Genomic DNA, 24,133 nt, shown 5'->3' with positions numbered 1-24,133 from the left:
AGCCCTAGAAACGACTCCTATCCACTAATTACGTTGTTACCTTTCTCCACCTTTATCCATTAAACTGTCTATGCCAGTGTATTTATTTATTTATTTATTTGTTTGTTTGTTTCATAAAGTATGTGTCCTTTTGTACTTGGTTTTGCTTTCTTTGACAGCATAGTGTTTTCAAACCATGTTATTGTACTTACATTCTTTTTTGTGATTAAATGATGGTCTATTATATGGTTATACTCCCTTTATATTCATATAATATATATATATAATTATATGGATTTATTTATCCATTCATTAATTAATGGACATCTGCATTGTTTATGTATTTTTGTTATTGTAAATTATGCTGTTAGATGTATCCACATACAAGTTCTTGGTTCTGCATGTTTTCTATTCTTGTGAATAGTATTGCCATTTTATTTTATTTTTGACAAGTATATAATATTTACTGTGTGAATTATCAGCAGCTAATTTTTTCTAAGAATTTCTTTTCCAGGCATATTAAGTGTCAGTGAAATCTATTTTTGCACAGTACTTTAATTTCTTCAAAGTTATTTTTTAATGACAGTCACTAATAAATTGTTGGAGTTGTGGTTATTGAAAACAAAGTGCTTATAAAATTTTAATTTTATATCTTGTCAAATTACCTGCCAGAAAGGCTTTTTCCCAACAGTAATGTATGTGATTGCTATTTTCTGACATCTCATTTCATTTTTATTGTTAATGTTTAACTTTTTATTTCATGGAAAGTAAATATTTACATAGCATGGACAGTCTAAAATTTTAAAGCAGAACCCCTGTGTACTAAGGGGCTTGCTTTGGTTTGGATCCTGTGATGGTTGTAGTACTAATAGCACTGTATTTGGGGCCTGGAGGAGGTGAAAAGCAAAATCTTTGTCTCAGATATTTGTATTTGTTAAGAGATAGAGTTAAATGGCCTTCATATTTAACAACTAGGTCACTGAGTCATTTTAATCTGTGGATTTGAAATTTACTTTTTTGAAGAGAAATTTTCAGGAATATTTATATTTCCAGAATATTTTATAATAATATCACTTTTAAAATCCCAAGAAATCATAAGATTCAAAGAAGAGATGTATTCTAGCACATATGGGGGTACTTATCATTAATTGATGGTCTCTAATAGTACTTTGTGTTTAGTTTTATTTGTAGCCTTTTGAGTTTTCACCAAAGGAATTGAGCATTTGAAGTTACTTGCATAAAGTATTTTGCAGTTTTATAAATCATCAAAGAATTCACATTTTATTTCCTTGTAAATTTTATTATATAAATTTAGTAACAGTTTTGGTTACTTTATTGCTCTAATAGTTCCTCTTATAATAAACATATTTTGTAAAACAGAGAGAAGATTATAAAATGTAGGAGACTAGTCAGAGGGTGTCCTAATCTGAATTCTACAGCTTTCTTGCTTTCTAATCTGAGTGAGGTATTTGTCCTAAGTTATTGGTAAATTTGTGGTATTGTTACCTATTTCTCTTGAAAATAGAAACCAACTACAAGGTCTCCACCAGAGGACTAGTGCTAAGTTCCCGTTGTAATCTATTACCTGGTTCTTTTGACACTGTGATGGGGTAGTTAGTGTTTCAGAGGTCTGCTGTGCTTGCCTGTCTACTATACTTTAAATTGTTGAATTGCTTTTATAGCTTTCTTGATGCTTTACATAAAACTTAAATGACTGTGTGTTCAGTTATATTAGATATAATTTAGAATTGTTTTGATCATACTCTTATTGATAAATTCAAATACTTTAGCTTTATGGGAAGTATTTATTTCTGTTAACAGTTGGGTCTTATATATTTATTTATCCAGATGCCATTGTTTATGTAGTCTAATCTGTATTGAAATTATATACTTATTTGTTCTAAGAAAATTTTTATTTAAAACTTTTAAGAACATTTGCATGATTTAGGTATTCACGATTTTTAAATTGTTGGGTCCACAAACACTTCTCTTCACAACAGTAGTTATATATATATATATATATATATATATATATATATATATATATATATATATAAAATTTTAGTTTGCTTTATCTTTTTAACACAGTGTCTAATTGTGTTCCTGGCTAGCTTGACACTAAGTATGTAAGCCAGGCTGACCTCAGACTCACAAAGACCTCATGCCTCTGTCTAGAGAGGGTGGAATTAAAGACATGCTCCCCTTTGCCCAGCTTGCTTTTTTTTTTTATGACAGGCTCCTTCTCCATCACTCATGCTGGCCTTGAACTTGCTAAATAGCCTAGGCTTTCCTAAAACTCATAGTCTCTCTGCTTCAAGCCTCTTATATACTAAATTTAGATATGAGCCATCACATTCAACCTATAAATAGCATTTTAAAGCAATCTTTTAACAGTTGAAGAAAAGTTGTGTATAATGCATTTTAAGATCACAACCTATAAAATGATGAAAATGGCAACATAGATAAGCATTGTTTTATTGTTGGCTAAATGGCAGTGTGAGCTCTGACCCTATCTCTAGTTCCTGGGTACTCTGCCTCTTTGTACAGCCAGGTTCTTCTGGCCTCTTCTGCAACCCCTCTCTTCCTGCCCATTTCCATTCCTTTGGCACACTTGATGACCTCAAAAATACTTTCTGTCAAAGATACCCAGGAGCTGTACTAGGCTGGGACTGAGTTAGGTGACGTTCACTATCTTTCCTGTCCTTACTTTAGTCTCTCCTGACTTGTTCGTTGCCCTGCTGCAGCCTGCCAGGAAAAGCCTGTCTCCACAACCTGTCTGCATCCCCTAGGAACTCGGCATCTTTATATGGACCCAGGGAGCCCCCATTCTTTCCCGCCACTCTCTTCAGCCTTTCTCTCTAGCACGTCTCTATTCCTTTGTGACTGGCCAACCTCTAGAAACACTCTTGACCCCATAGACAGTGGCAAACAACGAAACAGAGCACCAATAAAGATGAGATATCTACCAAGAACATGTCAGACATCGTAACTCCAGATACCTAGGTCCTAGCACAAAAACACAGACATAAACACTCAAGATAATATGCCTTCTCTAGAAGTCAACCACCCTATCGCTGTAGACCCTTACAGAGCGATTTAGTTGAAGCACAAGACAAGGATCTCAAAACTGTAATTACGAATGTGGTCAAGGACCTTAAAGAGGACATGAATCCAGGAAAACACAAACAGTTCCATGGAATAATGAAAACACTTCAAGACATTAAAATAAAATTTAACAAAGAAACAAAAACACTAGTCAGGCAGTGGTGGCACTTGCTTTTAATTCCACAGTAGATCTCAGTGAGTTTGGTCAAGAAGCAAGTCCCAGTACAGCTATAAATGTTACACAGAAGACCCTGTCTTGAAAAACCAAAAATCTGGGGATCCTGAGGATAGAGGGGACAGACCTCAACAAAATAAAGGCAGTTTAGAGCAAACCTACAACCAGCATAAACTTGGGTAGAGAAAAACTCAAAAAATTTCCACTGAAATTAGGATGTCCACTCTATCCATACCTAATAATTATAGTACTGGAATCCACAGCTATAGCAGTAAGGCAGCTGAAAGAAATCAAGAGGATGCAAATAGAAAATGAAGTCCAAGTATCTTTATTTGCAGTTGATATGATTTTATACATGAAAAATCTTAAAAACATCAGGAGACTTCTAAAGGTTTATAAACACTTTCAACAAAGTAGCAAGATAGAAAACATGCAGAAATAAGTAGCCTTCATATACACATGCATGTATATGACAATCATACTGAGAAAGAAGGCAGGGATATTACCTTTCACCATTGCAACGACAACAACAAAATGACTCTGGGTTATTGGAATAACTCAGAGTAAGTGAAAGACTTGCATAGTAAAAACTTTAAAACACTGAAGAAAGGAATCGAAGAAAGCACCATAAAGTGGAACAATCTCCCTGATTTCAAGTGGAAATATAAGGCTATGGTAATTAAAAAAAAAAACAGCGTAGTGCTGGCATGCAGACAGACATGTTGACCAGTGGAATTGAATTGAAGATCCAGACCTAAGTCTACACTTACAGACACCTAATTTTTGACAAGCCAAAAAATGCACACTGGAGAAAAATCAGCATGTTCAACAAATGGTGCTGGTCAAACTGGATTGTGGTATGTAGAAGAATACAACAGTATCCATATTTATCATAGTGAACACAACTGCAAATGGATGAAAAACATCGACATAAGACCAGATCAATATCAATAAATGGGACTTTCACGCTGAGAAACTCTTATGTCAAAGGACACCATCACAAGAGCAAAGTAACAGCCTACAGAGGATGAAAAGGCCATTAGCAATTATATATCTGGTGTGTGGTTAGTATCTAACATATACAAAGAACTATAATCCCTGGACATCAAGAAAACAGACTCACCAACTTAAAAGTGGCTTACAGAACTAAGTAGAGTTCCCAAAAGATGAAACACAAATAGCTGAGAAACTCTTAAACGTTCAACGTTCTTAGTCATCAGGGAAGTGTAAATTAAAACTACTTTGAGATTACGTCTTACATCAGTCAGAATTTCCAAGACCAATAAAACAAATGACAGCAAATGCTGGAGAAGATGTGGGTAATGGGAAACAATTAGTCCTTCCTGGTAGAAGTGCAAACTTGTACAGCCATTGTGGAAATCAGTGCGGTGGTACCTCAGGAAACTGGGAAACTGATCTTCCTCAAGATAGCTGATACTACCACTCCTTGGCATATATCCAAAGGATTCTATCCCCTTTTACAGAGATAACTTATTAACCCATGTTCATTTCTACACCAATTTAAATAGTCAGAAATTGGAAACAGTTTAAATGCCCATCAATTGATGAATAGATAATGAAAATGGAGTTTGTTTATACAGTGGGATATTACTGAACTGTTGAGAGAAAATGAAATTATGATATTCTCATGTAAATTGATGGATCTACAAAATATTATCCTGATTGAGCTAAGCCATGCTTAAAGACAAATATCGTATGTTTCCTCTTGTATGTGGATGTTAGCTTCTAAGCTTTCCATATGTCTACTAGAATCTGAAAAACCACACAGTTGAGGTACCTCGTAAGGGACCTGGGGAATGAGAGAATCTCTGAAGGAAGGGAAAATAGAATATAAGGTTATGGAGGGTAGATAAAGGGAACTGGAATCAGAGGGTTAAGTAGGGAGGGACATGGGAGAACAGGGTAAAGGAGGGGATACAGAGAGAGACAGCTGACACTAAAGGTTATTTGAAAAACCTATAGAAACCTACTGTAGAAGCTTCTGAAATGCATACACATACGAAGGACATCTGAATGAAGTCAGCATATAATGGAAACAATGTCCCCAGCTAGACATCTTAGGCCATCCAAAAAAAATCTCTCAGTGTCAGCAATTGACTACATTCTGATGGGTTTTTGGCTCACGGGGTCCTATGGAATCCCCCAAACTTCATTCACAGGATATTACCAAGGCTACTGGTTGCCCTTCACAACCTGATGTTAAAACCCTACTGCTGAAGACAACACTTACTTATGTAATCAAACACAGAAGTCCAGCTGGTGCCTAGCTAGACGCTTCTCCCCTGCTGACTAATATTCATAGTGCTGGAAGGTACTCTATATACTGTGAGGGGAGTAAAGGAATCATCATTGTCACCCAAATCCGCACGGCCTTCAACAGCAAACTGCTTCCGAACTATACTGGTGCAATAGTGGCACAGATATTAGGAAAGTAACCAACCTCTTTTTTTTTTGTTTGTTTGTTTGAATGGATTTAAGGCTTACTCCAGGAGATGCACTCCATTTCTGACATTGCTAAAGTGGTCAGGAACCTGAAACTAGATAGGTTCCTACTACTGTTAGTCTGCCAAAGGAACATATCAATAAGATGACTCCTAATGACATACTGCTATACCCATAGATCCTTCCTCAACCCTCATTCGAGAAGCTTCTTTTATTCAGGAGATGGGACCACAAGAGACCCACAACTGGACAAAATGCAGAGAGTGAGAGACTTTGGAACTCTCAGTCCTAAATGAGATGTCTTCATTGAACCCTTCTCTCTAGTTCCAGGGATCTGTGCAGAAGAGGAAACAGGTAATGGATGCATGGCTCAGTGGAACAGCATATTTCAGATACAATAGGACTGATCCACATATGAAATCACAGACATTGTGGCAACATTTTTTTCATTATATACAGAGTATTTTCTTGTTCCCCCTCTTCTTTCTAGGGGCTTTCAGTGAGAATTCAAAACTAATGAGCTGATTCTCGTCTGTCTGTCACACCTATGATGCCAGAAGAAAAAAATAAATACCTGGTTGTCTGTGAGCCTCTCTTTTTCTATTCATCAAATGAAAACACTGGAAACGTATCTGCAGATAGCATGGAATCCAGTGGATTCTTGTTTGGCCTGTATGCTTCCGTTTGCTTTTTTTTCTGTCTAGAATAAGATTGCTAATTATGATTAAAACATTTGGGGCTGGAGAGATGGCTCAGTGGTTAAGATCACTGGCTGCTCTTCCAGAGGACCTGCGTTCAATTCCCGGTACTCACAGGGCAGTACACAACTGTCTGTAACGTCAGCATCTAACACCCTCACATATAGGCAGAACACCAATAAAATAAAAATAATTTTTTTCAAAAAGTTCAGGTAATGGTAGTCTTTAATCCCAGTACTAGGGAGGCAGAGGCAATTAGATCTCTGTAAGTTTGAGGACAGCCAAGGCTACACAAGAAAAACCCTGTTTGAAAAACCATGTCATAAACCTCAGTAAGAGACCAATAACAGTATCCTAACCATATCGTAAACCACAGTAAGAGACTAATAACAGTATCCTAACCATGTTGTAAACTGGGTCTTAGATTTAGAAAGTTTCATTACTTTACATGATAGGTAGTGCGAGCTTTGTCGTAAACTTAGTTGTATAACAGGTTATTTTCCTTAAATGATATTTAATGGAAATTATCATTACTTTAGTAAGTTTTTGGTTCTACAATAATAAACAACAAAATTTGCAGGATAGAGATAATATAAGCATCACTTAAGCATTAATAATTGCTACATTCTTACCATTTTCAGGGGAAAATAGTCTGTTCTGTTTTCAATTTTAATGTTGGAATATTTTGATAGCTATCGTTTGATGTAGTTGTAGATCCTTTCAGATGCTTTAATATTTGTTAATATTTAATATTTGTTAAACTTGTAATTCAAGGTAAGATAGATGTGGTGTAGCTGTATAAGTCTTCCTTTGATTTTTCATGAAATACTACTGTCAGTGCTTGTTGTTTGGTTTAATAAAGGATCTCGTTATTTGGAATGGTGTCAGATAATGTCTTACAGGGCATTTCAGTCTTTGCTTATAAGAGAAGGAAACGTCATTTGTTTGGAATATGATTTGAGAAGTTTGGTCTTAGAATTTTCCCATAGAGCTGTACTAGAATTTTTAAAACAACTTTATAAAACAAAATTTATAAGACTTTTCCAAGTGGTGAGTGTTAAACACTTTGTGGATTGAGCAGATTAATTTGAAAGAAAGGCAGCAAGGAAGGTGGATATATGGCAGGGTTTGGAGGGAGGAAACGATAGGGAAAATTATATAATTGTATTTTAACCTTAAAAACTGAAAAGATTATTCAAAAATAAAATCATCTGAGAGGGAGAAACTTTTTTTTAAAGGTTGGAAGTCACAGCCAATAAAAGTCTGCCCTGCAGAGCAGGGATTTAGTGTTGTGTTGTTGCTGGAATGCTGTTTCCAATGTTCAGGAAAAGGATGACCTGTAACATGCTGGGGCACAAATAGGCGCCTGCTATTTCAAAACATGTATTTATAATTTTCAGAAATGTTAAACCTAAAAATGTGTATCTATTTTTAAAGCTAAAAGTTCCTGAGCCAGATAGTTCAAACAGCTTCTCTTAATCAGCCCTACAAATTCTGACATGAAAAGTGAGCACATGCATGCGGGCTCCTGCTCACTGGAGAGGCTCTCCTGGGTTCTCGCATTTGGAGAGAGTGGTGCAAGCAAAAAGGGAACCCTTGCTGCTTGTTGTGAAGACTTACAACAGCCCAGTTGCTCAGGCCACAGGCAGCAGCTTAGTGTTCTCCCTAGAGGAGCGTCTCACAAGCATCTCAATGGGGTTCATTTTATTTATGAGATAAAAGCGTGTGTTTCTTTCTTCAAGGGTATGTGTGCCTTCTTATTTGAACTGTTCAGTGTAGAATTATGAACCGGCTCATCTCCAATATGCTGGTGATGTCTTCTGCCTCTGAACTGCTCAGAGCATGGAGTTGATGTACTGGGGAGAGCTGTGACATTTAAGTCATCTTTCCTGGCACATTGCATGGGCTGTGGAAAACTTCCAGTTTTGTTTCTTTAAATCTAGAGGGTCCAAGTGTCTTTCTCCAATTTTCAAAATTAAAAATCTTGTTTTTGACTAATTTATAGGAGTCTATTCTTCCTTTCCCATATGACCCCGTATATTTCCACCGTTTCCTTCTTTAGTCCTGGTTTTATTAGTTGTACATATTGTGCAGTTATATGTATTAGAACTCATAGTGATAACTGTCAGGTTATAATTTCTCAACATCTTAAGTGCTGTATAATAATACTTGATGGTATGGAAACTGTGGGTTCAAGGAAACGGCATGAACTTTCCAGTCACTCAGCAAAACATACATGAGTTCTATCAACAGTAACTGCTCTGCATCCACTAACCTTTACCAAGAGTATATTTCTTAGTTTCTTTTCTCCCTGTTAGATTGAAGAGCTTTATTTACTAACTGAAAAGATCATACTAAATTTCCTGCCATATGCAAATGATTATTGAGCCTCTGTTTTTTTTGTTTTTATTTTTGTCTTTTGAGACAGGGTTTCTCTGTGTAACAGCCCTGGCTGTCCGGGAACTCACTTGATAGACCAGGCTGGCCTCAGACTCACAGATATCGGCCTGCCTCTGTTTCCTGAGTGCTGGGATCAAAGGCGTGCGCCGCCACCGCCCGGCTTTGTTCCGTTAGCCTCTGTAATATGATTTAACATTTTTTCACATGTTTAATTAGGAAAGTTATTTTTTCGAAGGTTAGAGCAGGACAAGTGATAAAACATAGACAGCAAGTATATTTTCATTTTCTTAATGTGGATTCCCACAAGCAATCATTTTAAACAGTTACTTGGTCTTATGTGCTGAGTGTATAGCCATAATCACAGTGGACATGGGTTACATTTTATTTCTTTAGGACTGACATTTATTTGACCTTCGAACTATGTCACAAAGTCCAGGCTGGCCTCTGACTCTTCAGTTTTCTCACCTCAGCATCCAGAGGACTGGGATTATTACAGACATGTGCCATACACCTAAGTCGTGTATTTAAACCTTATGCTAGCAATGCTACTGACAGGAAAACACTTTTGGATTGGCAGCAAAATTAGTGAATAAAGATTCATATTAGCAGTAATTCAGTTATCAGCTTTATTGTTTTAGATGATTAAATTGACTACTTTTATGTTATATATATTCAGACATTTTCATGTTTATGCTTACAATTGAATGCACAGATATACATACTCATTAAGAACTTTTAAAAGATAACCCTGGCTGGGTGGTGGCGGCACAAACCTTTAATCCCAGCACTCGGGAGGCAGAGGCAGGCAGATCTTTGTGAGTTCAAGGCAAGCCTGGTCTACACAGTGAGTTCCAGTGCAGGCTCCAAAGCTACAGGGAAACCCTGTCTAAAAAAACAAACAAAAAGATAACTTTGTTAATGTCAGAGTCTGTCTTTTCTTCAGAATAAATTTTTTTCCACATACAGATTAGTCTGGTCATTTTTAAAGAAAATAAAAGATCAGGGGATTGGTTATGTGAAAGCTAATTTCATGAATACTAATTACAGACTTTCATTAGGAGTTAATTTATCTTTAGCCTGGTGGTGGTGCATGCCTTTAATCCCAGCACTCGGGAGGCAGAGGCAGGTGGATCTCTGTGAGTTCAAGGCAAGGCTGGTCTACAAGAAATAGTTCCAGGACAGGATCCAAAGCTACAGAGAAACCCTATCTCTAAATAAATAAATAAATAAATAAATAAATAAATAAATGAGTCTATCTTTAATATTTAAATAACATGAATGAACCAACTGGACACATTTCTTAGAGTTAAATTTATTTTTGTAGCTTCAGAAATCATTTAGATAAAATTAGAGAGTATGTAGACAGCTAGTGTAAGAGCTTTGCTTGCGACTCTAGCAAGGGGTTTATCTTCTCTTTCTCTCTCCCTTTTTTTCTTTTTCAAGAGAGGGTTTCTCTGTGTAGCCTTGGCTATCTTGGAACTCTCCTGAGTGCTAAAAATCAAAAGTGTGTGCCACCACTACCCAGCTGGGAGTTAGCTTCTCTTAAAGTTGATGCTTCTGCGTGTGAGGAGTTTCTTGTCTTAAACCCAGAGTCTTACTTTGGAGATGTTGCATGCGCCTGGGCTGAGAAAGAAAAAAGGCAGGCCTATCTTGTGTGCTGAGTTAATTAAACTATTATAAAGATGCCACTGCCTTATTAAAGGCCTTTCGCATCATAATAACATGCCACCCCATGAATAAGGTCTCAGTTCATTGTACAGGAAATCTTCATTTTTTTAGGCAAGTCATTGAATTTCCCGCAGAATGTTCATTGTAATAATCTGTAGGGCTTAGTGCCCACTCTGCCGCTGAATGCAATTCTAGTTCTGGGTTTTCTAAGTCTTTGTTTCTCTTCTCAATGGGGCTCTTTTAAAGTTAGCACATTATTTTCCCCAGCCATGCAAAACTCATGAACGTATACGAAGGCTAATAGCTGCGTATTGAAGAACAAATTAGGCCCTGTGCAAAGTGCGCTTCTCTTGAATATCTCCTTGCAGAGGAAATTCTGCATCAGGACAGACCTTTATATGCCATCTTTCTCCATGGTTACCATCTACAGCCTGTCAAATACAGTATTGCCTTTCTCTGCCCACTTTTCTAGCTTCTGTTTCCCGTACTTCCTTGTTAGGGAGATTGAGAGCAAAGAGAATTGTTGTGCTTTTTCCCCCTCTGCATCATACATTACTACAGTTACAAGAAATCTGACACTTGCACCTTTTGAATTCATAAAATGATCTCAAATACTAGGAGGCAAAGAAAATTGGCTGAGATTAGAAACATTTTGAGGAACTTTAGAAAGGTTGCTTTGAAACTTCTTTGGAATCCAAGGAAGTAATTAAAAAAGACTCAAATTTGCATCCCATTTCTACTTTGCTTTATGGTACAAGAACTTACTTCCCGTAACTGAGTATGGACACAGTATAACAGTCGCAATATTAACATCTATGTAGTACTTAATATATGAAATAGGTTCTGTGTTACTTGTGGCTGGTATGACCCTCAGTGCTATCAGGTAGGTCTTAGCATGACTCTACATCGACAGAGCAGCTCAGACATAGAGTGAAGTTAAAATAGCTGTTCACTGTCACACAGCTAGAAAGCGATCTCAAGATCCACGTGTCTCAAAAGCCCCCAGCCTTCTTTGCTTCCTTGTATGTCATACTTTAGATGGCTAACAAGTTGGTGACATGAAAAGTTCCTAAAAGACAAACATACGGAGCCGTTATAGAGAAGCTTCTTAAACGCAAGTATAGGAAGCAGATGAAGGAAACGGGACAATTAGGAAAGTCTAAGGGGATGATGAAGATTATAAATATCCCTGCATATTTTTATTTGTTGGTAGTAAGATTTTATTTTTAAAGAGACGTTGAATTTTAGAGCCCTTTGAATAAAACTTTATAGGCACCTTTTCATTTTTGTGGACATATAGTAAGAATGAGTTTGTATAGACTAAGCAGAGGTAGAGTTCTGATTGCCTGAAGCAGAGAAAAGTGAGTCAGACAGGGTGTGTTGATAGTAGGACAAGCTATAAAAACCACACGTGGCATACTGAAGAAAGGGAAAAGGCATCGTAAATGTCCTGGATATTGAGTTACAAGCTGTAGAACTTCTGCTAGTTGATTGTTGCCTTAGTCCTCCTCCAGAGATCTTGATTATTCAGTAGTGAGGAAGGTCAGAAATGAGTTTGTTTTTAAAACCATCCAGTTTGGTAGCCATGGTTGGGAGTTACTCAAATATCTTAGACAGTGGACTCCAAACTGCAATTTATAAAACACCCGTAGAGAAATAATTACTAGAGAAGGGAAGAGCTCAGACCAATAGCTCAGTCCAAATAAAGAAGTGCGTATTTAAAGTGAAACAGCAAATGTTTCTGTAGTGAGATTAAACAACTTTATGGGTAAGATTTATATTTCCAGGTAACTAAAATATGAAGATGTTTCTCACATTCCACTTAAAAATACTAAGTGTGTATAATTATATACACACAACACTTAAGAGACTCAATGGATTGTGTTTATATACATACATTTATATATTCATATGTAGCAATAATAATAAAAAGAAGTTATCAATTTCAGGAGTGGGGGCATTGGAAGGGATTGGACAGAGGAAAAGGGGAGAAATAATGCAATTATATTTTAATTAAAATTAAAAAAAACCACACCGAACTATACAAAGAGGCTCACTTATACCAGATACTCTGAGTTCTATTTAGAATTATTAATAATGACATAAGATACACCAAATAGAATGTCTTTTCAGGCACAGGCATGTAATTATCCAAATGTAAAAGATGAGGTTGAATAGAGGAGCTTCTTCCTGAAGCAGTGTAAGAGACAGAAGGCAGGGAGGACACCAGAGAAAACAGGCCCTCGAAATTCACATGAGCAATCCTACACGAGTTCAGAGACTAAGGAGCGTGCACAGGGCCTGCATGGGTCTGCACCAGCTCCTCTGTTTATTTTGTGACTTCCAGCGTATTGTTTTTATGGGATTCCTGAGTGTGAAAGAATAAGACTTTGTGCCTTCTTGTGCCTTCTATTGGGCTCTTTTCCTTCTTTTTTTTTTTTCAGTCCTAGTCTGATGTGTTGGTTTGTGTTTTCTTTTAGTATATTTTATTATTATTCCTTAGAAGCCTGATTGTTTTCTAATGAGAGACAAAGGTAGATGGGAAGGGAAGTGAGGAGAACTGAGAGGGAAGGTAGGGGAAACTCTAATCAGCATATAGTATGTGAAAAAATCTATTTTCAGTAAAAGGGAAAATATCAAATGGAAAAAAGAAAGCATATTTAACAAACGGGGCTGGCATAACAGGATATCAACATGTAGAAGAATGAAAATAGACCCATACCTATCACCATGCACAAAACTCAAGTTCAAATGGATCAAAGACCTCAACATAAAGCCAGCCACACTGAACCTTATAGAAGAGAAAGTGGGAAATACACTTGAGCACATTGGCACAGGAGATCACTTCCTAAAAATAACCCTAGCAGCACAGACACTGAGAGAAACAATTAATAAATGGGACCTCCTGAAACTGAGAAGCTTCTGTAAAGCAAAGGACACGGTCAACAAGACAAAACGACAGCCTACAGAATGGGAAAAGATCTTCACCAACCCCACATCAGACAGAGGTCTGATCTCCAAAATATACAAAGAGCTCAAGAAATTGGTCATCAAAAGATCAAATAATCCAATAACAAAATGGAGTACAGACCGGAATAGAGAACTCTCAACAGAGGAATCTAAAATGACTGAAAGATACTTAAGGAAATGCTCAGCATCCTTAGTCATCAGAGAAATGTAAATCAAAACAACTCTGAGATCCCATCTTACACCTATAAGAATGGCCAAGATCAAAAACACTGATGACAACTTACGCTGTAGAGGTTGTGGGGCAAAGGGAACACTTCTGCATTGCTGGTGGAAGTGCAAACTGGTACAACCCCTTTGGATGTCAGCGTGGCGATTTCTCAGAAAATTAGGAAACAATCTTCTTCAAGACCCAGTAATACCACTTTTGGGTATATATCCAAAAGATGTTCAATTGTGCCACAAGGACATATGCTCAACTATGTTCATAGAAGCATTGTTTGTCATAGCCAGAACCTGGAAACAACCTAAATGCCCCTCAAGCGAAGAATGGATAAGGAAAATGTGGTACATTTACACAACAGAGTACTATACAGCAGAAAAAAATAACAACATCTTGAATTTTTCAGGCAAATGAATGGAGCTAGAAAACATTATTTTGAGTGAGGTAACCCAGACCCAGAAAGATAATTATCACATGTACTCACTCATAGGTGGTTTTTTAAACATAAAGCAAAGAAAACCAGCCTACAAGCCACAATCCCAGAGAGCCTAGACAACAATGAGGGCACTATGAGAGACATACATAGATCTAATCTACAAGGGAAGTAGAAAAAGACAAGATCTCCTAAGTAAATTGGGAGCGTGAGACTTTGGGGGAGATTTAATGTGGGTAGGGGGGTAGGGGAGAGGCAGTGAGAGGAGCAGCAAAAAATGTAGAGCTCAATAAAAAAAAGGAAAAAAAGAAGAAAAGTTAAAGGGATGTGGTTGAATGCAGATAAGTAAAAGTGCCATCAAAATAAGGATGGTGCATAGCTCAGGTGTTCACAGGTTGGTGACTACGTGACAACCGGCGCTGACTCTCGCAGGAGGGTTTTGCAGGGACCGGAGAGTGTGGTAGGAGAGCGTGACTCTCCAGTGGATGCGGTATGCTCATTGGTTTTATTGCTTGTAGGGTCAATACAGCCTTTTAAAGGGGAATAAAAAATAGCCATCATTTCCTTTCTGTGTTTCACGATAGAAAAGGTTTATAATCCAACTAATCCCACGTAAAGGAGTGCTCACCCAGTGTCCAGGAAGCTCGGGAAAAGCTTCCTGTGCTGCAGTGAAAACCTCAGACAATGAGATATTTTTAGTGTCTAGTTCCTTTCCATTTCATGTGAATAATAATTCAGAATTAACTATGTCGGATTTCAAAAGTACCTCGAGTAAATGTAGAGCAAGAGTCTGTTTAAGATTTCTCCAGACCACGGCCAGTGCCTTTTCCATACCCAGACATGGTCGTATCGTCGTTCACTGCTCGGTGTTTTACTGGTCGTGCCTTTTGACTTTCTTGGACTAGTGTATTTATTCTGTGTTACAATTATCTCCTGAAGGTCAAGTAACCTGGTTTGGTTATGAAAGTCCTCGTAGCTTCTGGGACTATATCAGAGTGGCTTGCCGGAAAGTTTCTCAAAACTGTATCTGCAGCATTGAGAATATGGAAAATGTCAGCTCCTCCAGAGCTAAGGTAAGGCTTGACAAGCTGAAGTGTGCCTAATCTAATTAGAAGTTATTTTACTTGGACAGAAAATATTTGAACTCTGTATTTTTTAAAAAAATGTCTCTTTGTTAGAATTTGCGTGTTCCCCAGGTTAACTTTTAGAGGTTTTATTTTGATTTCACTGTGTGTGCTTATTTTATAATACTGTCTGTTGAACTGTCTCTGTGGCATCTTGAGTAGCAGGAAGATAGGAACCTACTCGGTACAAATTTCCTGTTAAGAAACATTTTTAAAATATATCCTCGTCAAGATAGGTATGTTATTGCTTGCTTGTAATACCAGTGCTGGGCGGCAGAGGCAGGCGAATCTTTGGGTATCTGTAATCTCCAAACCAACATTTACACTACCGTGCATAAACAGTACAACAGTGACCAGACCTGCACAAATGAAGGTGGTGGCATCAAATGAGACAGGTAGCCACTGAATGCTTTCCTACCATACAGTGTATATATATATATATATATATATATATATATATATAAACAGTTTTTTGTTTTTGTTTTTTTTTTTGGTTTTTCGAGACAGGGTTTCTCTGTAGCTTTGGTCAGAATGTCTACTGAATGGCATAGTAAGAATTGATTATTCAACTTAAGCTTTGACTGGGTATCGACTACTCTACTTAGTATGGCAATGTGTAATATGACTGGGCGTGATTGTGCATGCCTGTAATCTCAGCACTAGGGAGGCTAAGGCATAGAGGGAAGATTGAGGGTTTGGGGCCAGCTTGGGAAACAGTGAGTTCCGGGAGGCTAGATGTTATAGTAAGCTATATCGGAAAATATTTCTGTGTGTATCTGTGTGTGTCTGTGTGTGGTGTATGCTGTATTCAGATGCACAGATGGCACATTTGTGCATGCACATACAGAAGCCTTAGCAGGATATGATTTCATCACTCTTTGTTACCTCAAATCAAGGTCTTTTCCTAACTTAAAGGCTGATAGTTTGGATTGGGATGGCTGGCTGGCGAGCTGGAGAATCTCTGGAAATGACTCTCTCTCCCCCAATGCTAGAGTTACAGTCATGCTGGCTTTCTATGTGGTTTGGATACTCATGCTTACAGGGCAAATGCCATTGAGCCATCAAAACATCCCCATTTACTGAGGTTCAGAATGTTAGGTATAGTAAATATTAATAGATACAGTCTAACTAAAAGCTTTCTTAGGGTCCTCCATAATTTTAAAATTTGTAGAAACAAATCAAAAAAAGATTTTTTTTTAAAATGCCTGACATGCTAATGTAAGGTGTTTTAGCCTTCATTTCGAAAATATTTTGTGTTTTATTGGGCTGTTCTTAGTAGAAAAATAGCAATTTACAGTTTGAAGATCAAGTTAGTTCATTATTTTAGAATTTTAAAATTGAAATTACACCTCAGCTGAGTTTCTATCTGTTTTGCTTTTCGCTTTCCCTTTGACTTAGGAATGGTATCTCAATTTGTTTAGGTAAAAAGACTAGCTGTATTTTGGATGAACTGAATCTATACAAGCAAACCCTTGTGACACAAACTTTTTTTTATTTTTGTAAGGTTTTTTATCACTGTCTGCTTGAGATTGCAATCTGATAGCTTTTTACTAAAATTGTTAAATAAGACAAGACAAAACAAAACAAGCAGTTCAGAATAAGGCAAAATAAACAGAAGGGAAAGCTCCAGAAACACATACAGATGCAGAGGCACATGTGTTCACGCACACAGGAATCCCTTGAAAGCCCAAAACTGGAAGCCATACTGTATACACAAAGGACCTGCATTTAAGTTCTGAGCTTCTCACTCTTCTATGAGATAAGTCTGTTTTAGAATCAATGATTTTCATAAAGAAGATCTTTGAAGATAATCAGAACCTTGCAAACACATAGTTCAGATTCAGCTAGAGGCACTTATGTGAGGGGAGAGACACCTCCATACATCTCAGTTTCTCATCTGGTAAAGGGAATAATGACTTGCATTGCCAGGGTCTTTCTTTTAGTTTCTCATGTTTTTAGTGGTCTTCTAGACATTAAATGTCAGTGTGAGACAACATTTGTAATAGAGCATCACTTCTTCACATTCTCCGTAGTTTTAATTGGACGCCAAAATAAATATTGTTGGTGATCTAAATGGCTTTGAAAATGCAATAAATGGCAACGGTAGTTGGGCTATAACTGCAAATTTTACAGAAACAGAATTTGCCCCATCTGGTAGTAAAATCAGATTTTACAGAAACAGAATTTGCCCCATCTGGTAGTAAAATCAGAAACCCAGATGCTTAAATATTGTGAGAAATTAGATTCCCACAGTGGCCGGGATAAGACTGAGAACCAGAACATGAAAATTGCCGATCGCTTCCACAAGTTGAAAGTGGGCACGACCCCACGAGGACAAGAAAGGTGACCTCAGTTGTCAGCCTGCAAGAGCAGAATTTGATAACCAACTGGCATGAACTTGGATGTAGATTTCTCCCTGTGGCCCCCCATTTCGTGTGACCCTGGACAGAAGGTCCTGGTGTGGCCGCGGACTCGTGACTCATGTGAGACACGGAGTCGATGTCCTTTACAGCCTCTAAGTTTGCAATTTACTGCTCAGCAAGAGAAAACCAATGCAGTTTCCTATAATAAATCTAGTCTCCCTCCCCACTTGGTTGCGCATGAGCAGCGCTTGTTGCCTTTCTTTCCTCAGCACGGCACATGCTTTGTGTTACAGCTGCATACAGAGAGGAATATTTGGCTAGAATAGGTCTCTCACAGCAGTTTTCATAAGTTTCCAGTATTGTGTTACACAGATTAAGTCATTTTTAGAAGTGCTGTAATTTGCTTCTTGAAGGGCTTCCTGCCTCTGGGATAGCTCCTTTTCTACTGGATGATGAAATCCCCAAATTCCAGTAAACACATTTGAAGGGAGAAATACTCAATCATAGTGTAAGCACACAAATCATGGAGAAGTAAAACAAATTTGTTTTGCAAAGTTGTTGAGTAATTATGAAGGATTACTGGTTAGATCATTGTTTATATCACTTGTGTTCAATGACATGTACATTAAATATATTTCTATTGACTTATAGGGAAATTGTTCAAAGGAAGTTACATAGAACATGGATTTATGAAGAATTTAGCTTGGTAACAAAACATTGGGTAACGTAAAAAATAAGAAACCAACTTTCTAGTTTTCAAATTTAAATTAAGCAACATGAGCATAAAAGGTATTGTAAACTCCTTTAATACAGGCTAGAATTATATGCACATAATTGGCTTGTCCCCAAAATGCAGAAAGTAATTGAGGCAACAAAAACGATAAGAATTATAGCTTTTTAATACAAAATTACTTTTCAGCATGAGCCTTATTTTAAGAGAGAATTTGATAACCACAAGGGCCATAATGCAGCCATGAAGTGAGAAAGAATCTGAAGAAACAGCATGAGACTGTCAGCAGGGGATGGAGCATTGAAGGGAATGAGACTTTCTTTTCCTCAAATCCCAAGATGAACTACATAGGAGAGAGATAGCCACCATGGCATTCCTCTTCTGAAAGGAGAGACATTCCAGAGAAGGGTGGGTGGTGTTGTGACACGAACAGGGTTTGGGGGTGAGCAAACTTCATACCACATCTATCATGGCCTGACTTGCATCCCAATGGACATATACAAGGTAGAACCATAAATTTACCATGCAGGCAGAGAGAGAAGGGAATGGTGGAGAGGGATATGGGGGAGAGGCAGAGTCTGATTTCTTGGAGAAAGGGGAGCAGTCAGATGGTCTGTGAGCTTGGATTCAGCAGCAGTTAACTGGCTAAAGGTTTTCATTTTATTCTGTAGAAATAAGAGATTAAGTTCTGGAAAAACTAGGAAGGATGTTTTGTAAATACTCCAGACAGTTCACAAAGATCAACAGAAAAAGGTCTTCTCTATGATCCCCAAAGAAAAATATTAGCTGTGGAGAGAAAGGAGTAAGTGCTCAGGTTATTGTTAACAGCGCCTGTTATTAGATCAAATCAAGCTTATCAAGGACATCAAGCTAGGTGTGGTAGTACGTGCCTGCTACCTCAGCTCTCAGGAAGCTGAGGAGGATCCCAAGGTCAAGGCCAGTTTGGGCTGTGTAGCAACAGTCTCAAATCTCATAGTTTCCAAAAAGAAAAGAAAAGAAAAATATGACTGATACCAAGAAAACTACAAAAGAAACCGAACTATGGGCTCATAAATATGATAAACTCTTAAATAATAGCAATGACTAAATAAATGGAAGCAAAGATGAGTATTAGGAAACCGAACATTTAAAAGAGCTAGTTATGAAGTAGAATTCTCAGCAAACTAACCATTTGCTGAGCCTAACTGATCTCAATGGCCTCCAAAGGACTCGATCACGTGAAGTAGGTTCTCTAACCACAGTGGAAGTAAGCTGGACTCAGTACCAACAGAACAGCAAAATGCTTTTATGAGTGAAAATTTGAAGGACCTCTAAGTAGCTCATTGGTCAAAGAGGAAATCATAATCAAAAGACTTAAGAAGGCTTTTGTGTGCGTTTGAGTAACGAGAAATGCTAGAAATCAGTTATCAGAGATTTCATTTCAAAAAGCGACCACATACGTAGTAGTTGAGTAGAAGGAAAGAGAATAAAGAGCAACACTCCAATCACGCTGAAGCAGATTTATCTAGAATAGCGCACTAGAAGCTGTGGGTCCTTTTTGACGGTTGGTATAATTAATAGATTTCAGCAAATCTCTTCATGAAGTAGAACAGATTATAAACTATCCAGGATGAAGACAACACCAGCTCCATATGTCCTGTAGACCAGTGAGTGGTTCTCAACCTGTGGGTCTTGACCTGTTGGGGAGTAAATATCCTGCACAGCTGGTGTTTACATCATGATTCATAACAGTAACAAAATTACAGTTATGAAGTGGCAATGAATGATTGTGTGGTTGGGGGTCACCACAAGATGAAGAACTGTATTAAAGGGCCGCAGCATTTGGAGTGTTGAGAACCGCTGCTGTAGACAGTAAAATCTGTAAAAGTGATGGAAATTGGAAAATCCTTTGAAAAATAACCGCTTGACCCATCTGAAATAGAGAACATTTGCGTATCCTGACAGTTAGGCTGAACTGTAGCTAAAGCGTGCTCCTTTGTGCAGATCCATTTTTAATCTGGTGGAGATCTGTGTGAAATTTAGACTGTCTTTTGTCAAATGTATCAAGGCAGATACCTTTACTATTTGATGTCTTTTTTCTCTTTTAAATGATGACATCTCATTCTCTGGATGAGACAGGAAGGTAGAGTTCATAGATCAGTCTGTTTGGGGATGAGATGACGGGGTTGTTTTGATTTGTTTTTTTTCTCTACTAATGGCATTCTTTTGTTTGTCTCATCATATAGTAAAGTAAGGATAATATTGTAACCAAACCCACCAATTTTATGGGGGCTATTTTAATATGCACAGCAGAAGTCTTTCAACGGAGTCTCACAATACTAATTATATCCTTAAGAGCTATATATGTTCATAATTTTTTTGAAGTCTCAGTGATTTGCCATTGTCAAGTAATAAAGTGTAAATTCTATAACATCGCTTTAGGCTTCCTATATCTTTGTGGCCAACAGCTTTCATAAGTCTTGTTTGTTTGTCTATTCTAGTAAAAGTTCTTTTATTGAAAAAAAAAAAATCATTAAAATTAGCACAATTTGTTACCACAACAGAGAGTTCCACGCAATTCAAGGACAGGAAACTAAGCGCAGCCCAGCTCTGTGTGGACTGGAATTAATAAATCAGGAAGCAGGACTTTCCCCACATTCTTATCTAGCTGCAGCACAGCCTCCTGTGCCTGATTTTCTCTGGACGGTGCCTCATCTTACTTCTGTACTTGTGACGGGGTAGCCTCTGATTCCACAGCCCACTACTCGGTTCTGCGTCTGGTAGACTAAGTTTTCAGTGAGAATCTGGGGACTGTTGGGCAGCCAGCAGCTTGCCTTTTCCTTCCTGTTTCCATCAGCCCCACCTCATGTGGGTTCCTCCAGGCTCACTCAAAAGGAACAATGGACTGAGTGCAGGGCAAGCTAAAAGTCAGGGTAGTAGGATGCCTGGCTTGCAGGTACATCCCATTGTTGATTTTCTTCCCAGCAGCATGGCTGTTCTCGCCTGACTGCTTTTTTTTTTTATCACTTCCTATATTGGCTCCTTTCTTGTCCATGAGTAGCTGAATTCATTATATCTGTAGACATTTTCATGCTTTTCTCCAAGTCCTCTGTTTGAGCACAATATACATACTGATTATAACCTTTATTCCCATTGCTATTTCAGTGCTATTGCTTTCTGTTAGTCAGTTGTTATGAATTTTCCAGGAGATTTGGGAAGGACAAGTAGAAATGAAAGTAAATGATATTTTACACTCTCTTTAGATATTATTCCTTATATTCTTTCTATCTAAATAGGCTACATAAAAGATTGGAGAGGTCGCCCAGTTAAGTAGTGTTTCCTGCCCAGGCATGATGGCCTGAATTCAAATGTCCGGCACCCCCCACCCTCCCAAAAAAAAACCTGGTTGCCCTGGTCTATAACTCTAGATCAGGGATCTGGGGGATTAGAGCAGAGACCGGTGAATCCCATGTGGCTAGTCAGTCTAACCAAAACAACCAAATGAGCCCCAGGTTCAATGAGAGACATTGTCTCAAAAAGAAAGAAAGATATAGAGCAATAAATAACCTCTAATTGACTTCTGACCTCCACACATAGACCGGCAAGTACAACCACATACATACACAGAAACCTATACATCTATAAGGAATATTTTGGAGTATTAAGAAAGACTAGCTAATGCCAACTACTAAAAAGGGTTAACACTTTCTCGTATTGTTAAATGATTCACAAGTCAGAATTGTCTCCATGATTCTTGGCTGAAATATGCTGACATCTGAGTTGAGTTTTGTTTCTTGTTTTTGTTTTTGTTTGTTTGTTTTTTTTTAGGTGGGGTGTAGTTAAAACCAGAGCCTGGAGCATGCTAAACCAATGTTGTATCACTGAGCTACATCCGCAATCCCTGGCTTTTTGTCGTTTTTTTCTATTTTAAATCTATGGTAGCATCTTTACCAACAGATTTAGTAGCTGTTGATTTGGGCTTGTGATTGATCATACATTGTAATTTATTGTTGGTATTAAAATCTCTTCTTGGGGCATAAGTAGAAAATTGTCTCACACACGTGATGCTGGAGGAACTACTTAAAGACTCTGCTTCATGTGTTTTATAAGGGTCTCATTTTAACTATCATGTTGCCTTTTGATATTGAAGTAGAATTTTATATAAATGTCCTTTATGATTCAAAATACATCTCTATCTAACCCAAGTAGCTCATTTTCATCAGAGGACATAGTAGTAGATTGATATGTCATATGTCTTCTAAGAAACAAAATATATGCTTAATATTATCAAAGTTTTCTGTTTTATCTTAGATATTTTTCTTAGTCATTCTTGATTTTGAATTATGTGTTCCATATTGTGAATATGCATATATTTGACAGTGTGTAGAAAGTATTCTTTAAGTTTCTTATTTGATCCTTTCTTGTTCCTCGTAGGGTAGAGCCTGGATCAGAGTAGCACTCATGGAAAAGCATTTGTCTGAATACATCTCTACAGCTTTGAGAGACTTCAAAACAACCAGGTCTAACAGTCCTTTCAACTTTCTAATGTTTATGACTTGAAAAATCAGAATGAAGAGGTAGTCTGAAGTTCTCAACTTTCAGGTCATCTATTTTTCTTACTGCTCAGCTAAATCTCCTGTCCTCTTAGGAAAGTGTGATTTGTTACCTGAATGTATATTTGACTCGCTGGTTTGTGTGAAAGGGAGTCATGGTGCCCCAGTGTCTTTTCTTTGAGCCATTCTGACTGTCAGTCTTTCAGTGCTCCTATAGGCTTTTCTGTGGCACGTTTGAAGGAGGTTCTCAGTATGACATTCTTCGATACCTATCTCTTTTTTTTTTTTTATTTGGTTTTTCGAGACAGGGTTTCTCTGCAGCTTTTTTAGAGCCTGTCCTGGAACTAGCTCTTGTAGACCAGGCTGGCCTCGAACTCACAGAGATCCGCCTGCCTCTGCCTCCCGAGTGCTGGGATTAAAGGCGTGCGCCACCACCGCCCGGCTCTAGATACCTATCTCTTTCTCCAGGGTAATGCTTCCGTATTTCTTTGCTGGGGAGGACTATAAATAGATCATTTAGTTCTTTCGCTCGCAGAATTAATGGTGGCTTTGTTGTGTTTTTCAGTGTACTCTTTGTAGATATTAATTTTCTAAGGTTACATAGATTTAAGGGGTGACCTGCTGTGTGCTCTGTAAAAATGAAGACCTTACTGCTTTTTAGTTGGTGGTGAAAAGGTTCATAGTAGGACATCAGTCATGAATGTTTAGTTCTTGTCTGGTGATTGACATTTGTTGCTGTTGGTTGATAACACTCCTTCCCTCCATGTCAGAAGTGTTTGTAAATGAAGACATTTAGTGATTTCGTTACCTTAGACACAAACTGTATAGCACCATAGGCACAAGATCCCATGTAAGATAAAATTAATTAGGATTATCTAAAATTCCAAATTTAGCTGTTTAGTTGCCATAACACATTTCTGGTACTTAATATACGGCAAGTTGTAGAGCATTTATTTCCCCTCACAGAAAGTTCTGCTAGCGTGGGCTGCCATAGTACTTCTGAGTGACTGTACTTATTTAACCCCATCTCACTTCTGAAAAGATGGCAAATGACAGCTGCAAATCAGTTTGATAACTAAACGATTAGGTACAAAGAACTCCTGAATCTGGCACCCCAGTTCCATGGTGTAGCGTTTAACATTGTAGATTTTAAGAAAACTTTGACATTTGCTATGGCGTTCTTTTAGGTAGGTAATTGATACAGAGCTTTACTGAGAAGACTTATTAATTTTTGTAGATAATAAATAAACAGTAGGCTTTTAATTTGGCAGAC

General features: G+C 37.7%; 1 protein-coding gene across 2 annotated transcripts in view; it reads left to right on the top strand.

The window, feature by feature from the left end:
* The window catches only part of Rundc3b (RUN domain containing 3B), a 129,894-nt gene that overhangs the window by 27,810 nt on the left and 77,951 nt on the right, over positions 1–24,133 (top strand). For both annotated transcript variants that reach the window (XM_038315398.1, XM_038315397.1), the window contains exons 3-4: positions 15,051–15,184; positions 22,742–22,827. In XM_038315398.1, coding sequence (XP_038171326.1) covers positions 15,051–15,184; positions 22,742–22,827 — 220 coding nt within the window. The remainder of the gene's footprint in view (positions 1–15,050; positions 15,185–22,741; positions 22,828–24,133) is intronic.

The sequence above is a fragment of the Arvicola amphibius genome, chromosome 18 (genome assembly GCF_903992535.2).
Source record: "Arvicola amphibius chromosome 18, mArvAmp1.2, whole genome shotgun sequence".
In the NCBI taxonomy this organism is placed as follows: Eukaryota; Metazoa; Chordata; class Mammalia; order Rodentia; family Cricetidae; genus Arvicola; species Arvicola amphibius.
Note: the sequence above shows the minus strand (reverse complement) of the source record. Positions and strands in the feature narration are given on the sequence as shown.